Source organism: Jaculus jaculus, chromosome 9, assembly GCF_020740685.1.
Source record: "Jaculus jaculus isolate mJacJac1 chromosome 9, mJacJac1.mat.Y.cur, whole genome shotgun sequence".
Taxonomy (NCBI): Eukaryota; Metazoa; Chordata; class Mammalia; order Rodentia; family Dipodidae; genus Jaculus; species Jaculus jaculus.
The window spans coordinates 2,123,400-2,146,088 of record NC_059110.1 but is presented as its reverse complement, the minus strand read 5'-3'; the positions used below and the strand labels follow the sequence as shown (position 1 = coordinate 2,146,088).

Genomic DNA, 22,689 nt, shown 5'->3' with positions numbered 1-22,689 from the left:
CATTAGTGCAATAACTGGCCCTTCTGTATACACTTAATTTGGTTGAAGTATTCTTTAAAATGCTAAATCAGTTCTAATTATCTATCTGAGCACCTTGTTATTACTGTTGTCACTGTGTGTCCACTAAGCAGGTGAAATGTATTGTTTAGGATGTTAGTTTTTTTAAGTGGTTGGACATTTGGTTACTAGTGGTTTGTCCCCAGACACTGACCAGGAAAGGATTAATTCCCTTATTTACCACTTACCAAGAAGCAGGGCATGGTGGAGCACACCTTTAATCCCAGTACTTGGGAGGCAGAGGTAGGAGGATCTCAGAGAGTTAGAGGCTACCCTGAGACAAAGTGAGTTCCAGGTCAGTCTGGGCTAGAGTGAGACCCTACCTTGAAATTCCATCCCCCCCAAAAAAAAAACTTACCAGGAAAACAAGAGATAATATACATACAGACTGAAAAAAAAAATACTCAAGAGTTTGCTACAACCCTGTTTCTATAAATCAAACTATCCCATAAGCAACTAAATAAGGAAATTATGGTAACAGAACATGAAGTTCCACTAACTTTTAAGATTTCCCTTATCACACTACTGTTACACTTTAACCCATCAAAAATGGCAACTGCCCTCATTCATCTCAAAAGTGACTCTGCACTAGTCAGTATTTGCTTATTATGGTCCTTATTTCCCAGCACGTGTCAACCTCAACCTTCAGATGCTCTTTCAGCACACAGCTGCCGTCACTTTTTCTTTCCTGTGGGACAAAGCACTGAGCTTGCCGTACTGCTCCTCCTATTTCTAGAAACCTGACTGCTCTCCCAGGCATTGATCAGGAGTACTGTTCCAAGTGAGGGACTGTGGCAGCCCCAAAGCAACTCACTCCTTGAGAAACCTACCTACTATGCTTTCACGTTTCACCTGTACTCATCACTGTCATAAACTCAAACAAGTTTTTTTTTTTTTTTTTTTTTGGTTTTTCGAGGTTTTTTTTTTTTAGGTTTTTTGCTCTAGCTCAGGCTGACCTGGAATTCACTATGGAGACTCAGGGTGGCCTTGAACTCATGGCAATCCTCCTACCTCTGCCTCCCAAGTGCTGGGATTAAAGGCATGCGCCACCCCGCCTGGCCCGCAAACAAGTTTTAAGTGAACTGCCCAAATCTTTCTCTCTAGTTTGTAGCACACTTTATTTGATAGACTATGATTATTCAGGAATACCTAGTTCATAAATACATGTATAGGTAGCTACCTCATAAACTGAATTTCAAGTAACCTCTAGCATTTTCAGGCTTGAATAAAAAGTGAAATCCATTATATAATGAAAATATCTTGTGGTGTGAGAACCAGACCACAGACAAATATTACTTCCCCCATTCTCTAGCTCTGCCTGTTGCACAGCCACACCAGCATCAATGCAATGCACAACAGCTACAGCGGGAAATTTTTAAATCTTGCAGTTGGAATGGAATGATGCTGGTGACAGTGACATGGAAAACCACACCAGCCTAAATTGGCCAATGTCAGAGAAAGACAAGGCAGTTAGGGATTAACTAATAGCTAAAGAGAAGCAGTAAGGGTGAAGACAGCATAGGCTCTTTTTAGAAGAAAACTCTGAAGACTGGGATGGTTCTGAGGAGTGTCATCCTGTCTTGAGCCAAAGCTGCTCTTTTTGAACAAAGTGCATTGTCCTTAAGAAAGTGAAAGCAAGTCACAGTGAAGTTTCTGTTTTATAAATTGGCCTGGAGTTGAAATCAACTCCATTAAACATGAGATTTACTTAAATTTTCAAACTAAAGTGGGTTATTCCTAAAGAATGGTGATGAGGGAGGGGAGATGGCTTAGTGGTTAAGGTGCACTTTCCTGTGAAGCCTAGGGGCCCAGGTTCAACTTCTTCAGAACCCATGTAAGCTAGATGCACGTGGTGGTACATGCATCTGGAGTTCATTTGCAGTGGCTAGAGGCCTTGGTGCATCCATTCTCTCTCTCTCAAAAATAAATAAATATATAAATAAATAAACATTCAAAAAATAAATGTAAGACAATACCCTAACATAAATAAATAAATAAATAAATAAATAAGTGGATGGATGATGGGAGAGAGGGAAGGAGGGAAGGAGGAAGAGAGGGAGGGGGAAGAAAAGAAAGAATGTTGATATATCACTATACATAGACATCTAAAGTGTTCTGGGCCCTTCTGCAACTTTATACATTGAAGAGACCTTCTACCTTAATGGTTACATAAAGTTTTTCTTAAGTAGCCTATTTTTATGTTTCCACTTGAAGTAAGAACACTATAGACATATTAAAGAAAAAAGCAGAGTTTCTCTGGCAGTTGAAGCCAGGATTGGGCCCATGTGAAGGCCACAAGTGACCACAGGTCACTAATGAACACTGAAATTATCAAGAAGAGCAGAGGCACCTGCCAGACAACATGGAGCCCCTGCTCCAATGGGCTTCTGGTCTCCAGCACTGCACAGCCCTTCTTCTGTCAGTATCACAAGGCACATTCACAGACAAATACTATTTGAAAACCAATGTAGATGGAAGAGAGAGGGCCCTGTTTCAACAAAGGTAGCTAGGCCAGAGAGATACAACCCCCATTAGCAGCAGGTAAGATCAAAAATGAAATGAAACTTTAGCTTCCTTTCATTTTATGAACAATTTTTTTAAAAAATTACCAAATTATGGGTAGTTAGCAATGCCAGAATCTAATTTATAGTAAATCAAATTGTTATGTATTTCCTTTGGCCTAGTGGTGCCTAAGCCATTAGGGCTGGGAGTAGGACTCAATTGTAGAGAGCTTGCCTAGTATGCATGAAATCCTGGGTTCAATACCCAGCATGAGAATAAAAAAAGAGGAAGAAGATAGCAGAAGATTCCAGGTACTCAGTGCTCTATAATACTGCCCTTTTAAGGTGTGCTTATCTAAGGCGATTGTGCAATTCTCTTCACATATGAGGCTCAGATGGAGATCTAGCCAAGGCTGACCTGGAATTCACTATGTAGTCTCAGGGTGGCCTTGAACTCAAGGCAATCTTCCTCCTGTCCAGCTTCACTTCCTGTTTTTTTTTTTTTAAACAGTCTTACTTTGTTTCCCCCTTAAAAACAACCTACTTTACTTTTAAATTAAAAATGAATCTTAAACTGGATGTGGCAGCACACACCTTTAATCCCAGTACTTGGGAGGCAGAGGTAGGAGGATCACCATGAGTTTGAGAACACCCTGAGACTACATAGTGAATTCCAGGTTAGCCTGGGCAAGCCTGAGACTCTACCTCAAAAAAAAAAAAAAAAAAAAAAAAGAAAGAAAGAAAGAAAGAAAGATAGATTGATCTATCTCTAGGGCTGGGAGGTGGCTAAGTGGATAAGCACCTGCTATGAAAGCAAGAAAACAGGAGTTCAGATCCCCAAAATCCATGCAAAACAAAGCAAGAAGGCATGCTTATAATCTCAGTATTAGAGAGGTATCTAGCTCTATGGGTAAACACTAGGAGCAGTGTAAGACTCTGGCTCAAAAAAGGAGGTAGAGGGTTGGGAAGATGGCTTAGCAGTTAAGAGCAGTGCCAAGCTTGTTGGTCAAGTTTCAATTCCCTAGCCACCCATATAAGACACATACAAAAAGTGGTATAAGCACCTATGTTTGTCTGCAGAGGCAAGAGACCCTGACATGACACCCATACAAATGCACATACACAATTTTTAAAATAATAATTTAGGCAGTGATTGAGCAGGACCCCCAACATCAACCTCTGGCTTTTACATGAATGTACACATGCACTTGTACACACACATGCACCCACATGCATAAACACATGTATATACACCACACACACAAAAATTTTGTGAAAAAATTTAAAGGAAAACAAGTTGACCATAGTATACTATATGTATGAAGGCTATTAATAAAAAGTTAATAAAAATTTAAACTAAAAAAATTTTAATTAGGTGGGCTGGAGAGATGGTTTAGTGGTTAAGAGGTACTTGCTTGCAAAGCCTGATGGCCTGAGTTTGTTTACCTAGTGCCCTTGTAAAGCCAGATACACAAAATGGCACATGCATTTGGAGTTTGTCTGCAGTGGCAAAAGGCCCTGGCACCCCCATATTCTCTGTGTCTTCCTTTTTGTGTTTCTCTCTCAAATAAATAAAATTTAAAAGAATTTTAATTGGGCTGGGGAGAAAATTCAGTGACTAAAGGCTTGCAAATCTGCCAGCCCAGTTCCATTCCCCAGTATCCAATAAAGCCAAATGTACAAAGGGGTGCATGCATCACTTTGTTTACTATGGCAAGAGGCCCTGGTGTGTCCATTCTCCGTCTCTGCTCAAAATTTTAAAAAAAAAAAAACAAAAAAAAAAACCTTAGATCTCAAAGTCCAACCTTTCATATTACTGTAATAACTTTACTTGGTGGTATTCAACTAATCAAATGGCACAGACAAAAAAAAAAAAAAGCATCTAGCATTTACAGATATTTTCTTTCTTAATCATCTATTTACAAAGATTCTCAGGTAAAGGAAAACTTAGCTTCAGGAAAGCCAATCCAAACTGAGAACATCCTCTATCTTCCAATTTAGTTTGCACATTATTTATGCCGGGAACATCTTAATAACCTTAAGCATGTTAAAAACAAGCACAGACTAACTTAGACATTCCTGGAAAAAAAGTGTGTCTAATACCTACAAGTTTCACACATCATTTCAAATGTACAAAGGAATCTGCATACTAAAAAATCAAGAATAAATTATGCTTGCAAAAGTATTTGTAGATGAAACTTAAGAGGAATTCAAATTGGGGTTGTGAAACATACAGCTTTTTTTATTAGCTAGACTAACTGTACTTTGTATTTTTAATGGGTTACTAAACACTGCCAAAGCACTACATAAAATACTTGTTTCTATATTTCTAATTAGTCCAACTTGAAAGATCAAGATGTGAAATAATTTATTGAATGCCAATATTAAAATAAGAAACTGACAAAATAAAGAGGATTTTTCTGAAAATACCCATACTATTACCAAAAAGAAAGAAAAAGGAAGCATGCTAGTAAGATTAATGATTTGTACCACCCAATTTAAGTGAGGTACAATTAATCATGACACCACCACCTATACATAAGATTTTTCTCACAGCATGTTAGCACACCCTATCATTTATGTATATGACACCAGATATGCTGAATAAATTAATTATGAAATGTCATGCTACATACTTTGAAAAAAATAAGCATATGTAAAATAATATATTCATCATATCTTCCAACAAATATATGACTAAGAACTAAAAAGGATTATTTTCCAAAGAAAGTTTTGTCAACCTGTCAAGCTCTCTCTTGAGTTGTGGAATATAAATGGAGATGAGCATTACTCCCTGAATGAACATGGTTACCACGCCTCTGGCCAGGTGGCCATCCCCAGGTCAGGGCACTACCCACAAGCCCTGTCTGTATACACGGACCTCCACTGACATGCACTTCATAGAGTGAATACTTGGGAGAAGACAGCATGCGCATATCAGGACGGAATTTCTCTGCCAGCGTTTCGATCACATCTTGAGTGGTTGCAGTGCTAGAGACCCGGATACATTTTGTTGCAAAGTTTCCAGCAGCTTTATCTTGAAAATAAAATCGCATCACTCCATGGAACTCCAGATCCTAAAAGAAAGCAAAAAGATACATTGTTGGAAAAAACGACTCCAAAAATGTTCTCTTGGGCTAGAGAGATGGCTTAGCGGTTAAGCGCTTGCCTGTGAAGCCTAAGGACCCCGGTTCAAGGCTCAACTCCCCAGGACCCACGTTAGCCAGATGCACAAGGGGGCGCACGCGTCTGGAGTTCGTTTGCAGTGGCTGGAGGCCCTGGCGCGCCCATTCTTTCTCTCTGCCTCTTTGTCTGTCGCTTTAAAATAAATAAATAAAAATAATAACAAAAAAAAAAAGCTGTGCACTACCACGCCCGGCTTTAAAAAAAAACGTTCTCTTTTTATAATAATGTATTGGGCAGTTTAAGATATTGCTCAGAAGTTAAGGTGCTTGCCTGCAAAGCCTAACAACCTGGGCTCTATTCCCCATTATCCACATAAAGCTGGATTCCCAGAGTGACACATACATCTGGAGCTCATTTGCAGTGGCTAGAGGCTCTGGCATACCCAGTATCTCTTTCTCTGTCTCTCTGCTTGCAAATAAATAATTTTTAAAAAGTTTTAAAAATAATGTAATTGAAAGGGCTATTCATCATAATGCTTTGAGTACCTGAAGCAGAAACTGAGACATGAGTTTCTAAGTCATTAAGTTTAATCATGTCATTTTGGACAAATTATCTACAACTTCTCTTTGTCTTGCCTCTCATACAAAACAATGGCTATACAGCAGCCACTGTCAACAACAGCTAACATTTATTGAGTTATCAGAAGTGCTGGGTATAACACTGTTTTATTATGTCTTTATAACCATGCAATTAAGCAAGAACATTACTAAATCCCATTTCAACTGTAATCCTAGCACTTGGAAAGTGAAGGCCAGAGGACCAAGAGTTCAACACCAGCCTAGGCTGCATGAGATTCTATTTAAAAAATGCAATAGAGTGAAGCATTAAAGCCAGATCCACAGGACTGGAAAATCCATTGTCTGTACTGCCCAGGGTCCATCAGCTCTGAACTTACAAAAATACCTACTTCCCTTTAAACACAAGGGGGAAATATTGGCCCCCAATCCTCTGCAAATTTAAATAAATGACAATTCCTAACTTTATAAAACACAACAAAATTGCATTATGAACTACTCACCCTAAATAAATGTCATTCACATATGTCAGAACCTCACTGACATACAGAGACAGACTCATAGAGACACATGGAGAACAGCTGTGGGTGGCCTAAACTCACCCAAGGCTCATGCCACGCATACAAAAACTAAACTTCATGCAACTATGAACATCCCACTGTTTTCTCAACGTAGAACACAGAAACTCCCAACACAATCTGAAGGAAATTTCTAATTTTGGACCATGTACACTATATCTAGTTGTGCAATTGATACCAAAGATCCTTCTTTTTATATCAAGTTCAGCCAAACCTCATTAAAATTAAGTCATTAAGCTCACATTTAAAAAATTTTTAAATTATGCTCACATCTTTAATCCCAGTACTTGGGAGGCTGAGGTAAGAGAAACAGTATCAGTTCAGAACCAGCCTGGTACTATAGAGTGAGTTCCAGGTTAGTCTGGGCTCCAGCAAGACCCTGTCTCAAAAAGCAACAAAAATAATGAGAAAACAAATAAACAAAACGAGTGAGACTGACAAGGTCACTCCTTGGCTTTGTGCTTCATGGTGGTGGTGCCATCACGATCCTCGCTGCTGGGTCCAAACACTATACCAAAAGCAGCTTGAGGAAGAAAAGGGTTTATCTCAGCTTGCAGTCTCAAGGGGAAGTTTCATCATGGCTTGGCAGAGTAGAGGCTGGGTATCCTAACTTGCCACAGCAGCTGGGATGTAGCAGAAGGAGTGAGCTAAGGCCCACCCCAAACAATGCACCTCCTTCTGCAAGGCTCCTAAGTTGCCACTAAGTTGCTGGGGATGGGTCTGAAGCTACCAGGGGACATTTCACACTCAAGAAAGAAATTCTAAGAAATCAAATTCTCACTCAGTGCCCAAAAAGCCACTGTAATTTTCCCCAATCCATCAACCTCCTTTTCTTCAGTGATATTTACAAACTGACAGGTGTTCATTTGAAGAAAAATAAGAGTATTACAATTGGCTAACAGCTATATGAAAATAAAGAGGAAAATAAGACACTTAGGCATATTTCTAGTCCGAAGTTTTCATGGGCTTTTTACCTATAAGTTAACTGGGCTGAATGCCCTCTCTCTGTGTCCAGGGAACCATCACAGGTTTTACAGGCAGACACACTGTTTACAGGGTGAGCCCCAAAGAAGTGCAATGATTTAGAAAAATGGAAGCTGTGTTAGTAAGAGTTCTGCTCTGGTATCACAGAAAATATTATCAACTGCCTCTTGGGTTTAGGTAGAGGAACAAAGCAAAATGATATACCTTTTAAATGTCACTGTGCTAGTCTGCTAACCGTACCCTTTCTAACAGTGCATGTAAAAGACACTCCTGGACTAGAATCTGAAAACGAGCATTAGTAACATCACCATAAACACTGTCCTATGTGCTAACTTCCCAGCTCTCCTTCACCCATCTGTATCTGCCTGCTTCAGAAGGCCACTAAGGACTCATTCAACAATCTTCCACTTCAGATTCAATCCCTCTTTCACAGGCTCCTAAGATAACACTTGAGAAAAATCAGCATAATGGTTAGCTTTTTTTATAAGGTTGTTATATTGCTTGACTTTTATTTATTTGAGAGCTACAGACAGAGAGAAAGAGAGACAATGGGTGTGCCAGGGCCTCCAGCCACTGCAAAGGAACTCCAGATGCATGTGCCCCCTTGTGCATCTGGCTAACATGGGTCTTGGGGAATCGAGCCTTGAAGTGAGGTCCTTAGGCTTCACAGGCAAGTGGTTAAATGTTAAGCCATCTCTCCAGCCCTAAAGGTTAGTTTTATAAAGTTTTTATTTTTTCAAACAAAAATTCTAAGACTTTCACCACAGGCACCTTGTAAAAACAATGAACACTCAAATGTTAATTGGCAGAGCTACTCTGATACCTCAAAGACATGCTGACAGATGTCACACTATAAAGGCAAATCAATTTCCATGATACTCAATCATTCTGTTTTATTTTAAAGCAGTTTTACACCACTTATTAATAAGAATAAAAAAAAAAACACGTCAGACATATCTAGGGATACAAAGAATGATGAAAGCACCAGTTCCTCTGCAAAGTGTCAGCAAATAATCCCAAACCACCAGATAGTAAAGAACCAAAACCAAAAATAAAAAAATACCCAGATATACCACCTGTGGCTAGCAAAGGTAAAGGGAACACTACTTAAGAGCTGGATAACCAAGAATGATAGGTTACTGGCAGACACAGAGAAGTAGACAATCCACTGACCTGTCCTCACAGTAATTACTTACCTATTGATCACTACCCTTCAGAGTGAGAGAGAACTGCAAATGTATGTCTCCCTTGCTAATGTGGCTCAGCTATGAACCTTCCATTAAGTGCTGAGAGGAGAAACAGAGCAAAGGAGCAGACTTCAGGGAAGAAGGAGGCACTGGTGTCTCCGCCCTAGGACCACTTCCTATCACACAACAGTCCTGGTATCCTGCTAATGTTTATAATCAAACTGCTCACGTCCTGTCAAGCCTCAAGAAAACAGCCTATAATAAACTACCTTTGTTTTAACTTCAATAAAATGTTTCACACCACACAAACATACCATGTATACTCAGCCCAGCATAGTTCTTAAACAAATTAATAGAGTAACATTCTTTTCAATTATTCAGCTAACCCTAAATTTGGCCGATATGACTAAGTTCACAGAACCTTATCAAACCTCAGAAGACTGATGAGACCAAGTTCTCCTGAACCTGAAAATTGACTAACCATAATGAGTATTATAGTTAACATTAATAAAGATCTATCAAATGTCAAGTGCTAAAATTTTTAATTAACTCCCTTGGGGATTCTACCATCAGTAAGTGGAGACAAAAAGAAAATCAGGCCAAGACAGGTTAAGGTTAAATACACTGGTCACAGTTTGCATGGAGCACGGCTGACATGTAGCTGACAACTTGTCAATACCAGAACTCAAGACATTCTTCTGCCTCTGCTTCCACGGGCACTATGGCACTATTTTTCTTTGGAATACAAGAAGAGTTTGAGAAGACTGGAATGAATGGTAGAAAGACACCTGAGGCCAGACGTTAGCAACTTGGGACTACCACTTAGGTTAGCATCCAACACGGATAAGCACATTATGAGGGAACAGAGAGGAGGCTCACTCTCCACCCCTCATTATTAGCCCATACACCTGTCCACCTAGATGTTTGCAGTACAAGAGAAAGGCAAAGGGCACAAGTTAACCCAACAGCTGTGTCCTTGAATGAAGTATTTAACAACCTATGAATTTAAGTCTCTTCATTTAGTTTAAAATTTAAGGAAAGCCTACTATGTGCAAGCCCCTGGGTTCAATCTTCATTACTCAAAAGGAAGCCAAGAAGCATTCTCAGCAACAACATTGATAAAAACCAAAGCACAGATCAACTGAAAATACTGACAATGCTCTATGTCCTACAGTATCAAATATGCAGCCAAGATCCAATTCTTTTTTTTTTTTTTTAATTTATTTGAGAGCGACAGACACAGAGAGAAAGACAGGTAGAGGGAGAGAGAGAGAATGGGCGCGCCAGGGCTTCCAGCCTCTGCAAACGAACTCCAGACGCGTGCGGCCCCTTGTGCATCTGGCTAACGTGGGACCTGGGGAACCGAGCCTCGAACCGGGGTCCTTAGGCTTCACAGGCAAGTGCTTAACCGCTACGCCATCTCTCCAGCCCCAAGATCCAATTCTTTACAGGAAAATAAACAGGCACATACATCATTAGTATGCAAATTTACATCCATCTTTAATAAATGGTTATACTGTGTATATACAAAATATTTTAATATAAGCGTATGATTATTGTGGTACCTGAAATGTAAGGTGTCCCCTGAAGCCTCATGCTTGTAATTAAGCTTCATACTCAATTCCCAGCTAGTGGCTATTTGGGAAGTGGAACCTTGCTGGAGAAGGTGTGTTTCTTGGGGTGGGCCTTGCAGTGTGACAGCCCAAGCCCCACTCGCTGTAGCTGCTCACTCTTGCTGCTAACTTCCAGTTGATAAGCAAGATGACAATGCTGTTCCCTGCCACAATGAAGCTTCCCCTGAAGACTGTAAGCTGAAATAAACCAGTTTCTTCTGTAAGTTGCTTCTGGCCATGTGTTTTATTCCAGCAGTGAGAAGGTAACTGCTGTGATTTGTATACCTATTCTATGTATCTATTCAGTCATGTAAAAATTACTCATCCAAAATGGAGTCCCAAATATAAAATATTTAGGCAGCCCAGGCTGGCATGGCATATTAGTCAGGGTTCTTAAGGCTGTCATAGCCAGCTTTATGTTGTTGGGATGAGCTTCCAAATCAAGCACAGAAGCAGGGGGAAGCTCCATAATGGCAGAAGCTGGGCCCTTCTCACATATCCACAGACAGAGAGAAGCAACACCACCAGCACAAGCAGTCACACTTCTCCAGGAATTCCAAGAAGAACTCCAGCACTTTGTATAAATATCTTTAGAATAGAATTCAGATCCACGCCCACACCTTAGGGCTGGACTCTACTAGATCCACCCACAGTGACATCAAGTTACAAGCTTGAATCTATTGGGGGCCATCCATTCAAACTATCACACATGGTAAGGAAATTTGTTTCTATTTGAAAAAAATTCAAATCAACAAATTTGAGATAATGGAATTAGAATATTATTGTTTTGTACATTTTAAATGATCTGCACAGACCATACCAATAACACCACTCCATGATGTCTAGGAATCAGGCAGTGTAGAGCCAGCACAACTTGACCCCAAGTGATGCAACATGAAAGCAGAGCCGGACTCATGAGTGTGTTATACAGCTGGGCTTGGGCCTATCAAGTCGTGAAATCTAGAGGCTTGGGCCTCACCATCACAAACCTTGAGAGACAAAGGACATCCAGGATGGGGAGTGTGCTTCAGGAAAACTAACCACATACTCTCAAAAAGACATGGGATGAAATAAGTACTCTAAGATTGAAAAAGTAGAGAACTAAATGCACTGTGTAGACTCTGTATCTGACTCTCACAAATTAAATACATCACTACATGTAAGATGGAGAGAAGTCTCAACAGTGATAGTATTTGATATTAAATTAACAAGGAACTACGGCTAATTTTGTTAATGGCCATATGACATTATGAGATGCACACTAAAGCTAGGAAGAAATGACATGATGAGTTTTAAGACTTTCTTTAAAATGATAAAACAATGATTTAAGAAAGACAGTTTTGAAAGTCCTGAAGGACAGATTTTATCTGCTTGAATATATTTACATTAAAAATGTTCAACATGAAAACAGTATACTAAAAACTGAACTCATTAGCATTCAACCTACTTCAAAGTAAATAAATCTTCCAGCCACATTATCTAAATTAACAGTTCTTCAAATCACTACTAATAACTATATTAGCAAATAAGCATTTTACAATTCAGGCAGTCTCTTCAGTACTTTATCCTTTCACATCTGAAATAAGAGTGGTAGCTGAGGAAGAGTTGGAAAGAGCAATGAGAACCAAAATAATTTTTGAGTAGTGTAACATGACTGTTACTCCTTTCTAGTGGAGAGTTCTACAAACAAATGAGAAAAAGACATAACCCAAGCCTAATTGCTTTGCTCAAGTAGTGGATATTCTCACAATGGTTATCAGGAGCAATTCTGAACTACACTGGGTACCTGGAGCCACCTAGTAGTACCTCCTGCCTATTACTTTCTTCCTGTTTCACTGTTTGCATTACCAAATGACCACAGCACACTGGAATGTCACAGCAGACTGGTACCAGGCATGAGAAAAACACGAAGGTACGTACATGGCATAAATCAGTATAGCCACTTTGAAAAGGAGACCAAGTTGTCCAGGAGAATTTTTAACAGCAGTTATTTACAAAAGGAACATAGAAACTCTACCTAGGGGCAAAATGAGACCTACAAAAATAGCTCTCTGTTCAAATGAGGAGTTTGCTTGACACAACTGGCTGAAAAGGCTACTGTGAACAGCATCAATGACTGAAAACGATTCTCAGTCAGCATGAGGCAAACACTTCACCAGAGCAACTGTGTCAGTTCCTCACTTGAATTTCCACAGCTAAACTGATACCCCTCAAAATTAGAACAAGGTCTTCAAGACAGTTAATGGCACAGGTTAATAGGTATGCACTCAAAGACATGGATATAGAAATATAAGTGAATGTTAAGTTTCTTGATACAAGAAACTCCAAATCAATGGCTCTACTTTTATAGTTATACTACCCATTAAATCTCATCTAAACATACTTTTGAAGGAGACATTGCTACTTCTATACATAACTACACAAAATAAAAGATGAAACAATTTTTTTCACTGTAAAAACTATAAAATACAAAATCAAACTAAAACACACAACAGCAAGCCTAACATCTTCCTGGAAACTGCTCCACAAATAACATCAAATGATATAGTTAAATACACAGTTCTGAAATTCCAGCATGAGATTTGTAAGAAAGATGTTCTACTAGAACAAAGTAAGTAAAAGAAAAGAAAGAAAAATCAAAAAAGCAGTAACAGACTGTAAAATGAACATCTAATATCCATTGAGTACCTACCTTGTGTCAAATGTTATGCTACAGGCTTTCTATAAGGTATCAACATCAATTTCACAACAACCCTATAATAGGTAGTATTATAGAAAAAAAAAAGGGGGGGGAGCTTAGGAAGGCCTTAGAAAGATCAAGCAATTTGACCATGTTCACACAGTTAATTCCAGTGGGCAAGTAAGATAAGAAGCCATACTTTGACCACCCTGCTATGCTGCCTCCTCCCACTGGGCAAAAGTACGGTTGTCAGAACATACACAGTTCTGACTAGACATTCAGTAATCATTTTATTAGACAACAGACAGGGGACATATACCTGTATGTCTAACACACTTGAGAATGAAAATGAAACACAAATCCAATAAAAAGGCTATAATAATGAGCTTATCTAAGTGTGAAAAGTTAAACTGCAAAACCTGTATAATGAAATGGAAAGTATCTTCCTCAAACAAGAGGGGAGAAACATACACATACAAGTCAATCTTGTATGTGTATGTTTCTCCCCTCTTGTTTGAGGAAGATCATTCTCAGTGAACTTATCCAATCACAGGAAAAAATCACCACATAGTCTCACTCGTTTACAGCACCTAACCTGAATCTAGCCAAGATGCCTTACCTACCCAGCAAACTTCTCAAGGACTAGACAATAGGATGGGTGAGGAGGGAGGGGAGGGAAAGGAGGGTGGGAAACACAAATCTAGACCCAAACTGGCAATGGAACCATAAAATTCTACAACCTGAAAGGCAGGCCTAATGTCTGAACCTTCACCAGGCCCTTAGAAGGAACACCTGAGCCACAAGACACTGGAGAGGGTATGATGAAGACAGACCTTAATCTTCTACAGCCTTTCTCTCTCCCTTTCTCTCTCTCTCTCTCTCTCTCTCTCTCTCTCTCTCTCTCTCTCTGTCTTCTCTCTATCTCTTTTATATTAGTTATCTTTTTATTCCTTTTCTTAGTGGGCACTGACCTGTAATTCCCAGTACTAGCACGTGGATATCATCCACAATGAGCTTTTGATTAGAGAGATCTACAAGGTTTCCTAAAAGAAAGACAGATTTCTGTCAAGAGTACTCGATGACCCACCAAAGGTTAGTGGTAAGATCCTACTGCTGAAGACATTTTATGTGGCTGATACATAAAATAGAATGGTACGGCTGGAAGCTGGAAGAGAGTCAGTCCCCAGACAATCAGTGCATCTAGTACCAGAAGGTGCTACATGGGTGACTGGGGGAAAATGACCAATACGTGTCCAAGCAACTCATGGTCTAACCTACTTAGCAGCAAATAACCTGTCGTGATTCTCACACAAGTCCAATAGTGGCGCACAGCCATCGTGGGAAACCAACTGCTCTTGATTCGGCTAACTGATCCCCTCAGTGGTACAGGACCCATAGCTGGAGCTGGGAAACAAGTCAGAACCATATCCAAACATAAGTCTGCTCTCCACTATCAAGCTACCACCAATCGTGGGCTACAAGAGGGCCTACACCTATTAAATTCTCTATTAAAAAGTAAGGGTTATCTCATTTGTCTGGTGCTAACTTACTCTCCATTGCAGAAATCTGCTTCTCTTTTTCAGATAAACATAGATCCTAAGGAAAGAGCCACCCCATCATACCTCAAAAGGGCCCTGGCTGAAACTAAGAAAAATTGGTGAAACAAGCAAGGGTGCTGTTTTCTTGGTGAACTGGGTTACCAGCACAAGGGTGAAGGAGATCAACACAGAGAAAAATCAACTCCTACCAAATCAGAGATCCAGAGACCCCCAACACCTCATCACTGAAGCTGACCAAAAATGAACCCAACATAGCTCAGGGAAATTTTGCGGAAGAGGGGGTAGAAAGAATGTCAGAGCCACATGTTGGGTCATGATATGCAGACATTTATCCTATCTGTAACTGTGGGGTGACTCCAGAATGCATACCCATATACCTCAACAAGGAGGGGCCAAGGGGAGGGGGTAGGTAATGGATGAGCCTAATAATGGTACCAAATTGACTGTATTCACTGAGTACAAAGCTAATTAATAAAAAAAAATAAATGAAATGAAATGAAAATAATAGGGCTGGAGAGATGGATTTGCGGTTAAGGCTTTTTTGTCTGCAAAGCCAAAGGACCCTAGTTCAATTCCCCAGGGTGTACATAAGTGAGATGCACAAGGTGGCACAAGCATTTGGAGTTCATTTGCAGTGGTTGGAGGTCCTGGTGCACCCATTCTCTTTCTCTCTTCTACCCCTCTCCCTCTCTCTCTCTCTCTCTCTCTCTCTCTATCTCAAATAAATAAATATATTGAAATAAAATAAAGATAAAAAAGACTGACAAATCCAACTACATAAAATTTTTCAATGACGAATAAGAAAAAACTCAAGTAGTCTTTATAAATTACCCAATACACGTTCAATTAATATTCAAATATATAGAGTTCCTAGAAATCAAGTTCAAAAAAGACTAACAACTCATTGGAAAAAACAAAGTAAAAATCATAATGAATCTAAACACAGGAAAGTTAGTTTTTGTCACTGAAACCAGGGTATATAAATTTAAGACAGAACTATTCCTTCAAATACTATAAAAAAGTTGCAAGTTACTGATTCTATGATGTTGAAATCCACAGTGTGAAAGTACCTAGTATAACCTCAAGGGCCCAACTGGCAGTGCCTAGCACTGAAGTCTAGAAAATCTGCTAGGTACCCACCCACCCTAAGGCTTGACGAGTACCCATCTGGCAGTGCCTAGCACTCAAGTCTAGAAAGTCTTCTAGGTACCCACCCACCCTAAGGCTTGACGAGTACCCATCTAGCAGAGCCTAGCACTGAAGTCTAGAAAATCTTCTAGGTAACCACCCACCCTAAGGCTTGACGAGTACCCATCTGGCAGAGCCTACCACTGAAGTCTAGAAAATCTTCTAGGTACCCACCCACCCTAAGGCTTGACAAGTACACAGGAAACACGGACAACACTATTCTTAAATCAGTATTTATAACTGTGGAAAACCATAATCTAATTATTCCTCCACAGTACAGATAACTGGGTTATATTGGGCAATGGAATTCTATAAAGAATTAAAACAAATGTGCTAACTAATAATGTGAGATTCCAGATTAGCAGTTTTCCTGGGAGAGGCAGAAAGAGACAAGGAAAAGGTAAGAAGTCCATTGATTCCATCTTTAACTATTAAGCTGTTAAGTGTCCTGATATTACTCAACTGAAAGAAACATAAATAATGACATGATATATCCCTTTTTGAGCTTGGAATCAAGAACAGGTTGTGGTGATGCTGCAATCACCACTATGTGTGGAATGCCTCATCCCCCCAAAAAAGAGTGACACCCACTAATCAATTCAAAGAAAGGATTAAGGAGCTCTCCAATACAAGAACTCTCCAAGGAGGACCAGGAGTCAATGAGGAGCTCGCCACAGTTACTTCGGACGAAGTTTCTGTTTTCCAATAGCCATCATCCAGGAATAGAGAGGAAAGAAGTTGCTTGTAAGAGGGAGAAACAAAACCCAGTGCTACTTTGAAGCTGGGCAGGTATTAGTCCAACGTTAGAGTTCATCTCACAGCAGTGGTTTGACATCACATAAGTACTTTAAACACCAATTAATGTAGCAGTGACAACCTGCAATGGACATAAAAGCAAACTGCAGTTTAGTAGCTGAAGAAGGCTCCGATATGAAGCCTAAGGACAAAATACTTTTATGTCCCATGAAATCATAATTATCAATAGATGCTCTCCTTATATCTAGGTATTAAAGAAAAACAGTGAACAAAATAATCTTGGCTCTCATGTAACAAGAGAAGTCACACATAAGGACAGATGGTGGTAGACCCAAGTCTGGACGGGGGAGGAAAGGAGGAGGGGATGAAACATGCAATGGTACATATGGGAGCCGAGAAAGACTCGTGTGAGGTACACTACAGCAAAGCCTAATTGTATAGACACAATACTCTAAGCCAGGGAACAACAACCCAGGAGAAAGCTCCACTGACATATGACTAAGAAACTGTAAGGGAAGTTTTGTGGCTAGAGCAGAATGAGAAAGAGAAGAAACCCTGTGACTTCCTGGGGAGATTAACTTACAGGACTTTACAGACCAAAGTCCCCTTTGAATGGCATAAAAGCCATTCAAGAGTTTGGGCAGAAAAATTGTATGATTTAACTTAAAGCTTAGAAATGTATCTCTGGGACTAGAGAGATGGCTTAGCAGTTAAGGTGCTTGCCTGCAAAGCCTAAGGACCCAAGTTCGATTCCCCAGTACCCATGTATGCTAGATGTACAAGGTGGCACACATATCTGGAGTTCATTTGCACTGGCTGGAAGCCCTGGGGCTCGCTTGCTCTCTCTCTTTGCCTCTCTCTCAAATAAGTATATAAATATTTTTTAAAAAGAAAGAGGAAGGAAGGAAGGATGGGAAAGAAAGGTTATTTCTGGCTGAAGAAATGGCTTAGTGGTTAAGGCACTGGCCTGCAAAACCTAAGGACCTAGGTTTCATTCCCCAGTACCCATGTAAGCCAGATGTACAAGGTGGCACATGTACCTGGAATTCATCTGCAGTGGCTAGAGGACCTGGCACACCCATTCTCATTCTCCCTCTCCGTAATAAACATATAAATAAAAATTTAAAAAGAAATGTATCTGTGAAGGAGGGGGAGGGCTGGAGAGATAGCTTGATGGTTAAGGCACATGCCTGCAAAGGCAAAGGACCCACATAAGCCAGAAGCACAAGGTGGCACATGCATCCAGAGTTTGTTTGCAGTGGCTCGTCGCCCTGATGTGCCCATTCCTTCTCCCTCCCCACTCTCTCTGTCTCTCTGTCTGCCTTTTTTTCTCTCTCTCAAATAAATAAAAATAAAATATTTTTTTTAAAAAGACTTGTCATCTCTGGATATGAAGCACACTGTAAAGGAGTAAAGGACGACAGCAAAAAGTACATCTGATACAATCTGACATCATCCCATACAAAGACTACTTCAACAGTCCCGGTGAGTGACAGAGATATCATGGACTTGAATCAGTAGTAAGAAGCAAAAATGGTAAAAAGTGGTTGAATCATAAAACTGGGAAGGCAGAAATAAGCATTATTTACTGACATTAGGTATGAGAATCAGAGAATGGAAAGGATTAGGAATAAATGCCAGTAATAGTTAGCACACCAAGTGTGCTAAGACAGAGAAGCCTGGAAAAGAAGCAGAGCAGCTCCTGGAGAAATCAGCAATTGCTAAGTCCTGGAATTCACCTACAGATATTCAGGGAGTGGACTATATGGGGCTGATGTTCAGGGAAATGACCAAGCTTATAAGTGTAAATTCAGAACTTATTAGCCCTAACAAAATGGGGATGAAAGATTTCACTCAAAGGGCAAGGGAGAAAGAGGGGCTACATGGATCAAGCCACTCGTACTTCCCAATTCAGTCCAGGGCAAGAAACCAGCCATGAAAACCATCGAAGGAAGTATCATGGACAATGTGACTGACTGCTCAGGCATCAAATAATAGAACAAGCAAAAAATGTTCTCAGTCTTTCTAATTCCATTTTAAGTACCCTCAAAGTAAAAAGGAAAACATTGAGTGGCACATATACCATAGAACTAGTAAAGCAAAACTACTCAAGAGCTAACTAGGAAAAAATATTTGTAAACCTGTTTTATACAAACACATTTCCAAAAATTTAAGAATAAATTTCCTGACAGAAAAATCAACATGTCAGGTAGGAAGGAAATGGGAAGAACCATTCATTCATACAGATGCTCCAATCCAACAATGAGCAAGATCTTGGAATTCTGAAGTACTGTGGTACATAATATATAATTTGCCAGACTAAAAATCTCACTTCATAATGTCCAAGTGGAACAGCCTTTTAAACTTTTTCCCCAAGGTTTGGACAACTTGGTAGCCAAAAATCTTTTGCTATAAGCATTAAACTCAAAATCCACTTGTAGGACTCTACCTTATGAAATACAAGTACAGAAAGATATGTATGCATAAGTATTCATAGCAACACTATTGACAGAATATTCTGGAGGTATCTAGTAGTTAAAGAAATGGCTAGTACATTAAATATATAGCTATTAAGAATCAAGAGAGGGCTGGAGAGATGGCTTAGTGGTTAAGTGCTTGCCTGTGAAGCCTAGGGACCCCGACTCAAGGCTCGAGGCTCGATTCTCCAGGACCCATGTTAGCCAGATGCACAAGGGGACACACATGTCTGGAGTTCATTTGCAGTGGCTGGAGGCCCTGGTGCTCCCATTCTCTCTCTCTCTCTCTCCTCCCCTCCCTCCCTCTTCCACTCTTTGTTTGTTGCTCTCAAATAAATAAACAAAAATAAACAAAAAAATTTTTAAGAAAAGAATCAAGAGAACCATGACTGGGGAAATGATTCAATTGGTAAAGTGCTTACCATGCAAGCACAGGGATGTGAATTTGGATCCCCAGCACCAACGTGAAAGCTAGTATGACAACATGCACCTATAATCCCAATGTGGGGAGGCAGAGACAGGAGGATTCTTGGAATTTGCTGGCTAGCCAAATCTGAGCTCCAGGTTCAATGAGAGACCATGTCTCAAAAAATAAGGTGGAATGTAACAGAAGAAGAAGACACCTGATGTAAGTCTCTGGCCTATGTGTACACATGTATAATCCCACCATAAACACATACACCCACAGTGCACACCATACACACATACAAAAAAGGAGTTAAGAGAATTATATATGCATACATAATTTTATGATATATGGAGTAATATAAAGCATGTTACGTAACAGTTATTTCCTCTTCCATTTGAAAATAAAAATCAAATACACATATATGATGGCTTCTATTGTCAACCTGAAAGGACCTAGAATCACCTGGGCAATGAGCCTCTGGCCATTCTTATGAGGGATTATCTACATCAGGTTAGCTTCTGGGCATGTCTGTGAAGGATTAGGTTAGCAGAGGTGGGAAGGCCCACCTTCGCTGTGGAGGCACCATTTCATGGGCTGGAGTCCTGAGCTGTATAAAAAGGAGAAAGTGAGCTGAGCAGCAGCATTCCTCACTGTGGGCTGCTTCCTCGCTGTGGGCGGACTGTGACCAGCTGCCATGCCTTCCCTGTCATGATGGGCTAAAACATGGAGCTGTAAACTGAAATAAACCCTGCCTTCCTTAAGTTGCTTCTTGTCAGATATTGGGTGACAACAATTAGAAGGTAACTAATACAATATATATGCTCAGTTGAGAGTATACAGAATAAAAGCAAAGATAAATTCTAAAAATTCTTCTCTTGAGAGGGAAAAGGGAGATTTTTAAAGTTACTCTATGGACTCCATTCAAAAATCATGAATTAACTTTTTTAATCTATATAAGCCTGTAAACATAGGATTCCCATGTCATTTGTTATAAGACTTGTTAGCTGTGTGTCAGAAAAACAGGTTATTCACTATTCCTTTAAAAAAGCCTACATTATTTTTCAATAGCTACTACTACAGTTTTTCTCCTTAAGTTGGGCAAATAATGAAATGTTAATATAACCTGGTGCAAAGTAGCAAAGTACTCCCAGAAAAAAACTATTTCTCATTATGTTCTATTACTTACAACAACTTACATTTAGCACATTTTTGCTGTAACATAAATTACCCACTATTTATAGACTTCTATATAAGCCTAACAGACTAGAGTCCGATTTCTGGAGCTTTAATAAAAGACTTTAAAATTATTCTACAGTTTGTGTGTGATTCATACTAATTAATTTCCTAACATGCATATTCTTCAGTTACAGAGGGAGTATCCTGTGATGTCTCAGAAATGTACAGTGGAGGAATACACAACTTGTTCCCTATTCTCAGAAGGTCAACTTTTAATTAAATCTCCCATAAGTGCCTGATAACATATGTAGGTACTAAAGCCCCATCCATTCTCTAATTTTGGGAATAAAATGGCTGTTTTATACTTTGTACCTAATGTTGTAAGTAAAACTGTCATGCCTTTGACTTTATGTAGATTTCCTCATTACACCTCTGTGTTATTAAATGGTAGGAAAAAGTCAAGAATTTTTAAAGGAGGGGCTGGAGAGATAGCTTAGCGGCTAAGGCATTCGCCTGCAAAGCCAATGGATCTAAGTTCGGTTCTCCAGGACCCACATAAGCCAAATGCACAAGGAAGCGTATGCATCTGGAGTTTGTTTGCAGTGGCTGGAGGCCCTGGTGTGTCCATTCTCTCCCTCTCTCTGCCTCTTTCCCTCTCGCTCTCTCAAATAAATAAATAAAACATATTTTTAAAAAAGAATTTCTAAAGGGATATAACCTAGAGTCCTGAGGTAGGGGCAATTCTGAGACAGTCATGCTACATTTGAGTACAGAAGGGACTGGAAGCAATAACCCCCAACAGATCAAACTTATGATAAGAATGCCTTGTATTTATTTCCATAGGAGATGATCTGAAAGGCAGTGCCAGAGCTCGACAGCACATCTCAGTTCCCAGCTGGCTTGCCATGTGCACTGGACTCCCAGTGCACCTCTAGGGTTTAGTTTATCTCTTTTTTCCTACAAAGCAAAACCAAATACTAAGTTAGTTTTGTTTTCTTGAACATTATGTGTAGAAGATGATGAAGTCTCATGTGTGGGAACTTTACTGGATTTAGCTGAACACAACCAAGGGAGTACTTTCTAAGCATATTCCAACTGACTGCCAGCATACAAGTAAAAATCAATATTGGATCTTGGCATAGGCAAGTCATCACCTACACACTTGGTATAGAAAGTATTTATTCTAGATTCTGCAAAGATAACATCAATGCAATGTGAACACAATGAAATCAAGCCAAACACTGAGGTCCAGTGACTTCGGGGAAGGAGAAGGAAGCTGGAGCTGCAGAAAGCAGCCACTAGCAGTCAGGTCTCCAACTCCTCTACTGACCCCAGAATACAGCAAAATTGTAAATCCCCAAGCACGCAGCGTGAAGTCGAGCACTAAATAGGCAAATGTTAAATCTGTGCACTTTGCCAGCTATGGTCAGTAGCTGTGACTCCTTGTTTCTGGAGAACAGCTCCACAGGTTAACATAAAGCCAAGCCCTTCTACTGAACCAATATGCAGAGTGGAAGAATCCAGGATTGAAACATACTACCAGGAGAGAAAAGAGAAATGCACTAACAGGTAGTAAAGAATCTTTAGAAAGAGATGAGTGTCATCATCAAGAGAAAAAGGACAGTGATAAGTCTGCTGTGTGCCCACAGTGGGCACTGTTTTTGGCAATTCAGAAATCACAGCTCAAAAAAAGCAAGCTGAACAGTGAAGAAGGCTGGAAGCCACGTATAGGGAAATGAGATTTATTTCAAAGGTTAAAGCAGAAATATTGTGACAGTTACAATATTTAACCCTTTCTATGCCCCACTTCAGCAGAAATAGAC

General features: G+C 39.8%; 1 protein-coding gene across 17 annotated transcripts in view; it reads right to left on the bottom strand.

The window, feature by feature from the left end:
• Nucleotides 1-22,689, bottom strand: part of Afdn (afadin, adherens junction formation factor) — a 135,729-nt gene that overhangs the window by 96,815 nt on the left and 16,225 nt on the right. For all 17 annotated transcript variants that reach the window (XM_045159414.1, XM_045159420.1, XM_045159418.1 and 14 more), the window contains exon 2: nt 5,440-5,635. In XM_045159414.1, the coding sequence (XP_045015349.1) occupies nt 5,440-5,635 (196 nt within the window). The remainder of the gene's footprint in view (nt 1-5,439; nt 5,636-22,689) is intronic.